Source organism: Cloeon dipterum, chromosome 1 (genome assembly GCF_949628265.1).
Source record: "Cloeon dipterum chromosome 1, ieCloDipt1.1, whole genome shotgun sequence".
NCBI lineage: Eukaryota > Metazoa > Arthropoda > Insecta > Ephemeroptera > Baetidae > Cloeon > Cloeon dipterum.
The window spans coordinates 19,963,250-19,972,119 of record NC_088786.1 but is presented as its reverse complement, the minus strand read 5'-3'; the positions used below and the strand labels follow the sequence as shown (position 1 = coordinate 19,972,119).

The 8,870-nt window shown below is 37.9% G+C and overlaps 2 protein-coding genes across 4 annotated transcripts in view; one reads left to right on the top strand and one right to left on the bottom strand.

Moving 5' to 3' along the window:
• The first annotated feature begins 120 nt into the window (after positions 1–120).
• On the top strand, positions 121–4,581 carry CCT1 (chaperonin containing TCP1 subunit 1). Its single transcript, XM_065476519.1, has 9 exons — positions 121–229; positions 484–569; positions 681–907; positions 967–1,077; positions 1,740–2,004; positions 2,379–2,722; positions 3,450–3,642; positions 3,703–3,866; positions 4,175–4,581. Exons 1-9 carry the CDS (start codon positions 157–159, stop codon positions 4,383–4,385), a joined length of 1,674 nt encoding a protein of 557 aa, XP_065332591.1. The 5' UTR covers positions 121–156; the 3' UTR covers positions 4,386–4,581.
• A 645-nt stretch (positions 4,582–5,226) lies between these two features.
• Positions 5,227–8,870, bottom strand: part of LOC135937629 (epidermal retinol dehydrogenase 2-like) — a 30,741-nt gene continuing 27,097 nt past the window's right edge. Inside the window, exon 7 of one of the 3 annotated variants that reach the window (XM_065480794.1) lies at positions 5,227–6,365. In XM_065480794.1, the coding sequence (XP_065336866.1) occupies positions 6,107–6,365 (259 nt within the window). In that variant the 3' untranslated portion in view covers positions 5,227–6,106. Of the gene's footprint in view, positions 6,366–8,256; positions 8,515–8,653; positions 8,840–8,870 lie in introns of those variants that run through there. The other 2 variants (XM_065480802.1, XM_065480813.1) reach the window with 2 other exon arrangements.

Here is an 8,870-nt window from a genome sequence, read left to right as displayed (position 1 = left end):
AAAAGACGCCTGACTTTCCCGCCCGCCCTCCTGACATTTCCTTATTTGGCATTGGATTCGTAATCCCGACGATTTATACTATTTGGTTGGTGCCCCTCCCGGTTGTTCTAGCAGTAGCAAAATCATATTTTTACTTCTTTCTGTCAACAAAAGAGGATGTCTACCATCGGGAGTAAACTCACTTTGGCCGGCTCACGGTCTACCGGCACACCCGTCCGCACTCAAAATGGTAATATTAATAATCGCACGACAAATTTCAGTCACCATTCGTGGCTTACAATCTGAAATATCAGCGGAAGGCGAGTTGAAACAAAGAGCACGAGGCCGCAGATGCTCGCCATGTTGCGCTCCACCCACCTACATAATGTTTCAACATGTGCTGCATTTTTGGCTTTTTATCCGAATTTTTCTGTCAAATGAGTCATTTTAGCGATTTAGTCTGTTAAATTAGAGCATGAAATTGTAATCTGTCTTGCATTTCAGTTATGGCAGCCAGTTCCATCGCCAATGTGGTCAAGAGTTCTCTCGGGCCGGTTGGGCTTGACAAGATGCTTGTCGATGATGTCGGGGTAAAAAATGTTTTTCAATTTCTAATCAACATTTCCTAAAGTTCAAGTGATCTTCACAAGTTGATTTAGAATAACTGTTATTCTGGTGTAAAGTACTGAAATATTTTTCAGGATGTGACGGTAACCAATGACGGAGCCACAATCCTGAAGCTTTTGGAGGTGGAGCACCCTGCCGCAAAGGTTCTGGTCGAGTTGGCGCAGCTGCAGGATGCCGAGGTTGGCGATGGAACCACCTCTGTCGTCATCATCGCAGCTGAACTCTTGAAAAACGCTGACGAGCTGGTGCAGCAGAAGATCCACCCCACCTCTGTCATCTCAGGTTACAGACTGGCTTGCAAGTACGGTTTTTATGACTTTTTTTGTGCACTTATAATTATTGTAACTGTGAAATTAATAGGGAGGCGTGTCGCTACATCAATGAAAACTTATCCATTGGCATCGACGAAATCGGCAAGAACTGCTTGATTAATGTTGCAAAGACGTCTATGTCCAGCAAACTGATTGGAGCGTAAGTGTTCATGCGTGAAATTTAATTTTTATACGGCGTATTGAAGTGGGTGTGACTACATAATGATTGAAAGGGATTTTTTGTATAACTTCGTGTTTCGTTTTTGTTTATTCTCATATACCATTATACACCAGAGAGAAATTTGAAACAATATATTATTTTGCTTTTTTCAAGTAAACATTACGAATTATTGGTTGGTGCATGGTCAGCTGCTAGTCGCAGCTATTTCACAACAAAATATAGAAGATAAAAATAGTCTCCTGTGTCCACACAAAGAGATAATTTATCGCAACACGAAAAATAATCAACACTTCACTTGTTTTTACTCTATTTTATTTTTATTGACTTGGTAATTGTTTCTACAGTTTTTTTGTTAATTTTTAGCACAAGAAGTATTTTCTAAAACGCAAAATAAAAAATATGCTATTTTTATGGAAAAAGTTTTACTGCTTTGTATAATTTTTAGATTGAAAGTTCTTAAACTGCCCTCAATTTTGCACCAATATCCTGTCAAGCCTGAACTCTAATCAATTTCAAATAAACGAGCAGAAATTTCCTACAGGGTATAGATAAAAAAGCAGTGTACAGATTTAAAAATTTGCATTTATTTCATCTCCCATCTGAATTTGATAAAATTAATTATAAATTAATAATCTTTCCAGTGATTCCGATTTTTTCTCTCAAATGGTGGTGGACGCGGCAATGGCTGTGCGTATTAATGATAGCAAGGGAGGCTACCTGTGCCCCATTAAAGCGGTCAATATTCTCAAAGCCCACGGACAGAGTGCGCGTGAAAGTATGTTGGTGAAGGGGTACGCCCTCAACTGCACCGTCGCCTCTCAGGCCATGACCAAGAGGATAGCAAATGCTAAAATTGCTTGTCTCGACTTCTCTCTGCAAAAGGCTAAGATGAAGCTTGGCATTCAGGTAAAAACATTTTTCTTAGGAAACGAATTTTTTAATTTGCTAGCTTTTTCGAGATTTTAACGCAAGGAAAATCTTATTTTCAAGAAAAATTACAATTTATAAGTACAGGATGATGGTTTTTTACGTATTTTTATTCTTCTTAATTGCTCGCAAAATATATTCTTTTTTTATGTCCGGGAAACAAAATGTAATAATCGGTTATTGTCTTTAAAAATAAATATATCATCTAGAGATTATCAATTTTTGTGTGTCTCAAAACCAATTTTAGAGTAGAAAAGAGCGGTTATTTCCCAAAAAATAAAATCACTGAACAGTCTTTTTTGTCTGTTATTTTTGCCATTTTGTTGAACCCTAATAAATTTTTCCCTCCACAGGTTTTGGTGTCCGACCCTGAGAAGCTGGAAGCTATCAGACAGAGAGAGTCTGACATTACGAAGGAGAGGATCCAGAAAATTCTCGCCACCGGAGCTAACGTCATACTATGCACTGGAGGCATTGATGACTTGTGCCTAAAGTATTTTGTAGAAGCCAACGCGATGGCTGTGCGCCGGTGCAAAAAGGCTGATCTGAAGAGGATCGCTAAAGCGACTGGTGCTACTTTTGTCACTTCCCTCTCCAACTTGGAGGGCGAGGAGAGTTTCGAGGCTGCATTCCTTGGCGAGGCTGCTGAAGTGATGCAGGAGAGGATCAGCGACGATGAGTGCATCCTCATCAAGGGGTAAGAACTGAGCTTTTCAATTCTCTTTGGAAAATTTAATAATAGTGCACAAATTTTGGAATCATTTGGCCTTTGACACTGATTTTCTTATTGAATACTCAGATTTAAATGCGTACTACATCTTAAATATAACACACTTAACTAACTATCTTGGCTGTTAGCTTTTTAATTTTGTTTCCGTTTTTTTTTAGTAATACAGTCCCAACAGCTCTGACATGCCCAGAATATCGCGTTTGAACATTCTAGTTTGATGGGAATACGGCCTCACGTTTTTCCGTCATAATTAGTTATTTGGACACCTCTTTAGCACCCTAAGGACACACTAGAGATCAAAATGGTGCTAAAAAGAGTTAAAGATTGCAAATTTCTCGTGGTAACATCCAGTTGTTAAATTTACAGTTCGATTTGATGATAAAAAAGAACCGTCTATTGAGAAAATAAATATGAACATGCCATTAATACACAAACACTGCCCCGCATATTATCACGTACAAAACATTCTAGGTTGAAAGAAACTTGCTAGTAAGTGTGTTTAACAACTTGTAAAAATATTAGACTTAAGTTTTGATTTTTTCTATAAAAACTTCTAGTATTAACAGAGTGAAATAATTGCATACTATAAATTTTAGAAAAAATTATGCTTGCGCTGGAAATGCTATATTGCTTCGTGCCATCTTTATGATCTGAGAATTTTTCTCCTAATTTTTCGCATTGATGATCGTTTTAGACCGAAGGCCCGCTCTGCCGCTTCACTGATTCTGCGTGGCCCCAACGACTTCTATCTGGACGAGATGGAGAGGTCGGTGCATGACGCGCTGTGCGTCGTCAAGCGAGTGGTGGAGAGCAAGCGGCTGGTGGCTGGAGGCGGCTGCGTTGAGGCGGCCCTCTCCATCTATCTGGAAAACTTTGCCACATCCCTGGTGAGATCCCTTTCAACAAACCAGCTGCCAGGTTACTCAATTTTTCCGGTTTTCTTGCAGAGCTCTAGGGAGCAGCTGGCCATCGCCGAGTTTGCGCGTTCTCTGTTGGTCATTCCGAAAACCCTGTCCGTCAACGCCGCCCAGGACGCCACCGACCTGGTCGCCAAGCTCAGAGCTTTCCACAATTCCAGCCAGACCAAAGCCGAGCACGCTAGTTTCAAGTGGTATGTTAACTAGTTTCTTTTAGCTATTCAAACTGTTGCAAGTGCAGCAGTTAGTAACAGCTCCTATACTTGAAATATGTGCTGAGTAAAAATTAGCAAAAATCTGTATATTTCCAGGCTGATTTTTTATTTTTAAAAAATCAAGTCTAGTTTGCATGCTAATGAAGCAGTGAGCACCGTTTCCCTTTTTGAAATCAGACTTTCGCCAGGAAGGAAATTAAGCATTTTGATAGATCGCAACGAGAGGAATCAAAATCAAGCTAAACATTCAAATCATATTTAAATTTAACAATTAACCTGTGTTTTAGGATGGGCCTGGACTTGTACGAAGGCGTAGTAAAGAACAACCTGCAGGCCGGCGTGCTCGAGCCCGCAATCTCGAAGGTGAAGTCTTTGAAGTTCGCCACCGAGGCGGCGATCACCATTCTCCGAATCGACGACATGATTCGTCTCGATCCCGAGAGAAATGAAGGCAAGAGTTATGGTGACGCGTGCAACGCCGGAGAGCTTGACGGCTAACTATGAAACATCCTCGGATTAATTACTTACTCGCTTTTTTATTGCAAAAATATTAACAACCAACGAAAAGTACTACCAACAATTGTTTGTTTTCTTAAGTCACTAAATTTTGTTCCCGAGCTGATGCAAGCACACTGATTCTCATTAATTTCATTTAAGTTATTAAGAAATCAATAATAAAAAGCTCTTCACTTGATATTTGTGATTTTATTTACATACTACTTCTTGATATACATATCCTGTTTAGGAACATACGATTTTACTAAATTTTGTGAAATATTTTTCCATATATTCAGTTGGTAAAACGTTTTAGCAATATTTTCCATATTTTCAGCTTTTCCATTTCATTGATTTAATTTAAATTTGGTATGTTGCTTGCCTCTAGGAAGTATATCAACCAAAGGTATTATTTTTTCCGAAAACCGCCTTCTACTTCCAAGGGTAAAAAGTTGTGGTTTTTGATAAACACCACTTGCTTCAAATTCTAATATCTAAGCTCCTCGAAGTTCAAAAGGAACAAACCCAACGCCATTTGAAAGCTAATTAAGTGGGCAACAAGACTTATGGTCATATGTCAATGTCCGGAAGCTACCCAAAGCCAGTAATTAAATACAAAATAATCGTGTTTCTCAGAAAAACCTCTAAATTTTCTATATTAATAATTCAACATTGTTTAGCGATACCACATACATATGGTTTGATGAGAACTGGACTTTACTCCTAACAATACCATTTTAAGAATATATAGTCTAAAACTTTCCAGCTCAAGTCACGAATTTCCTAAATATCTCTTAAGCTCCAAGGGTATTTGCAACAACAACAAAAATAAAAACGCAATATATTTCCTTTATCAAGTATCACAATATCGTTTATTTAAGAATTGTCTAGTCTAATCCCACATCATGTAAGCTTGTTCGTTCACGTACTCCTCTCACTCAGTCATCTTGCATTACTTACGACTACAAAGATAAGAAACGAGCTCCGCCAAGAGCAGACGACTTAAAACTAGAACCAACATGGTTATCACAAGTATGTTGGGAGAAAGATAGAGAGAGCAGCTTGGGAAAAATTATGTGCGTTTTTTGTTCACGAACAAAAAAGCAATAAAATTCACAACGGGGGCGGCAAGAAAAAATAACGAATGTCGACGCGTTGAGCAACTGACAGGTGAAGTTTCCATGCGAATTTATCATCTAACACACATACTTATCCTCTACACTGGACGTGATAAAACGGAGAGAAAATAAAATATAAAAAGTTGGCACTCGACAAAAAAACTGCGAGGGAAAATATCGGAAAATCATCAAACGCAAATTCACCGTTAGCGTAAGCTACCAACAGATGGCGCCAGCGATTATTTACGATTTTAAGGCACTTCAAAGTCTCAAAATCTGGCGTTTGGAGATTTTTTTGACATTTCGAAAACGAAAATCAGTCCAGCTTAATAGTGCTAAAATTAGTAATTTTTGTTTTAAATATATCGAAAGAACTCATTTGTAGTGCAGAATTCCCATAAATCACATCGGAATTTACTTAAAGAATACGGTGGTGCCATCTGTTGGTGCGGCTTACGCAAAATTATGAAATACGGTGCATTTATAGCCGCGATGAAGAGTGACAGGACAGAGCAGACAAATTATTTCCACTTTCGGTGAATAAATTAAGGGCAGCCGTGCAATCAAGAGTAGTTGATGTTGCTTGTGATTTGTACTGGTGCCTCGTCAGATGAGGCGGCCGTTGTCGCTCTCCTCCTCCTGCTGCTGGATGCGGCGCAGGGTCAGGTTGGCGCTGCCGTTTAACTGCGTGAACTCTTCCTTCAGCGGCGCCGCCACCTGCGGCTGTTGCTTCTTTTCGGGCTCCTCGGGCACCTTTGCGTTGGCCATCAGCGGCACCGTCTCGCCGTTTTTGTAGCCGAACTGCTGCATCGTGTCAGCGATCAGGCAGCGCAGGAACACCAGTGCGCAGTCCCAAGGAACCAAGCTTTAGAAATGGCCACAATATTATTAAAATATCTGAGAGGAATCTTACTTAATAAATTTTTTTAAAGTTTTATTAGACATAAATTTTTAGTCTAAAATAAAGTCTTGAATGCTAGGATTTACAAAAATATCTTTGCGATAAGTTTGATATCATCTTAGACATATTAGTTAAATCAGAAATCTCAAAAAGGGAAAATTTTGGTTTTTGACGAAGCTAAGAAATTGTGGTAACATTTCCGATTTATAGGAGTTACCACAGATTCAAAATCACTGTGGGATTTATCATTGGAAATTATCAAAATCGAATTGGGAAGCCAGTTTTCATTCAATCGTGATGCCATTTGATAGGCAGACTCTACTTGACAAGACAAATCGATCGTTGGGTATGAATTACCGGGAATATCATTAGATGTTAGACTGCTGTTGGCAGGAAATTGACTAATGGCTCATTAAAAGGTTCAAGATAATGCCAAATCATGCGTAGCTCCAATTTTTGTTGTTCAGAAAAAATCTAAAGCAAAAATTAATTTACTTAACTTTGTACCTTTCTAATTAAGATAACCTTAACGGAAATAAAAAAATTATGCAAGAGAGATTTAGTACACATGATAAATACGAAATTTTATCAGCTTTCATAACCTGTTTTGTTTTTCGCCCTATGATCAACCAAAGCCCGGAACTATATCCCATGAAGGAAATTTTTTTATTTGTTTCTGTAACGTCATAAATGACCCACAAGGATCGATTCGTCTCATTGAACAGTGTCCAGAAACCTAATAACAACTAAATTGAGAAAAAAAACTACTTTACAATCAATCGTGTAATGTTTGGTAATTTTCTTAAGCTGGAATGAGAAAAGCATTTGCATTTAGCAGTAAAATAAAATATCCAATGAATTTTAGGAGTTATAAATAATTACTTATCAATTGAATGAAATTAAAAGTACACACCTGTTAAGGATGAGAAATTTGGAAAAGTGTTAATTAATTGTTATCCACCACCGCAGATGCGATGAGATATGGTTGCCATCAGTTGTCAGCCCAGCCACCATAGTAACGTTGTTGGCAATTTGGGTTAGTTAAATATTGCCGAGTGCCGCCGCTTTTGGGTTGAGTGCTCACTCATTGAAATAATAATGCTCGTCTGTATCAGCGAGTAAGAAAACGGCTTTATGTGATGTAATGAGTCTGTGTGTGTGTGTGTGTTTCAATAAAAAATACATTTAGCGACGCAAGCACATGGGAACTAATGTTGAGCAGGTTAATATGCAAAATATGTGTAAACAACAATGAAATAATATACTCACGGTGATTGGGAAAGTTCACAATGCACTGCGATGTTGGTTGTGTATGTAAATTTAATTTTTTAAATAGAAAAAATTAAAACTTCTTCATTCTATGATAAATATTTTTGAAAAAATAAAACTGCTACAAAGCCGTTTTATTTCTGCTCGCAATTTTCCTAGACTACGTTTTTGTTGGAAAATTTTGGAAAAATATTTCCGAAAGTACGAAAATATATCGACATAATTCGATTCGGCTCACAGAGCAGATTCAAAATATGTCACGTTTATTGAAATGCGACCACTTTGCAAGAAATCATGGCAGTTCAAATTGTATTTTAATGAAGACGTCGATCTAGCAAACCATAAATAACGGGAACTATTTCTTTGACAAATGTCATCTTTTATCATAAACTATATAATGGTTGCTAAATACACCTTAAAATTGCGCACTCCTCAGAGACAAAATGGCGCTTCCTGATTTCAATTTATGTGTAGACACACAACTATTTTTGCATAGTTCTTAAATAAAAGCTGCAATTTCAATTATATAAATAAACGTTTCTTTTTCAAAAAATATTTGTGGGTAAATGGTTAGAATAGAAATCACTTTGTTTTAATAGAAAAACGAATAACGAGTTTTTAGTTAAATTTTTGAAAATAGTGAACATTTCACCCCGCGTTTGATTATGTCGCTCTAGATATCAGTGCCAGTAGAGGAATCTCTTATTATTTTCAGTCATTTTTGCCGTCGAGCTGGCCATTGAGTTGTGATTTGGCGTTTTGTCTGCCTTGAAAAGTATCCATGGTCTGCGTGATTTTGAGCACTCTGACGCCGAGTGTGTACAGCATCTTCATGGGCAGCGTGCTGCAAGTGAGAAAAAGCACAAATTCCACCACCGCACCACCACCAACAAAAGGGACAAAAACAGGACGCGCAACAACACTATACCAGCAAAAGAGACAAAACAACATTTAAAAAAATTGTTTGCAAAAAAATGATTAGAAAGCTTTAACGTTATTTTTTTTATTTTATTCAAAAATGGAAGAGAATAAATCTTTCAAGAATTTATTTCTGTTTGCTCTTTCCGGTAGTGGCGTTGTTGGAGTTCCGGCCTTTGAATTCGTCCATCGACTTAGTGGTCTTGAGCAAAGTGTCACCGATCAGGAAAATCATTTTCCAAGGCAAAAGGCTGGAGAGGGAAAACATGCATTTTTACATCC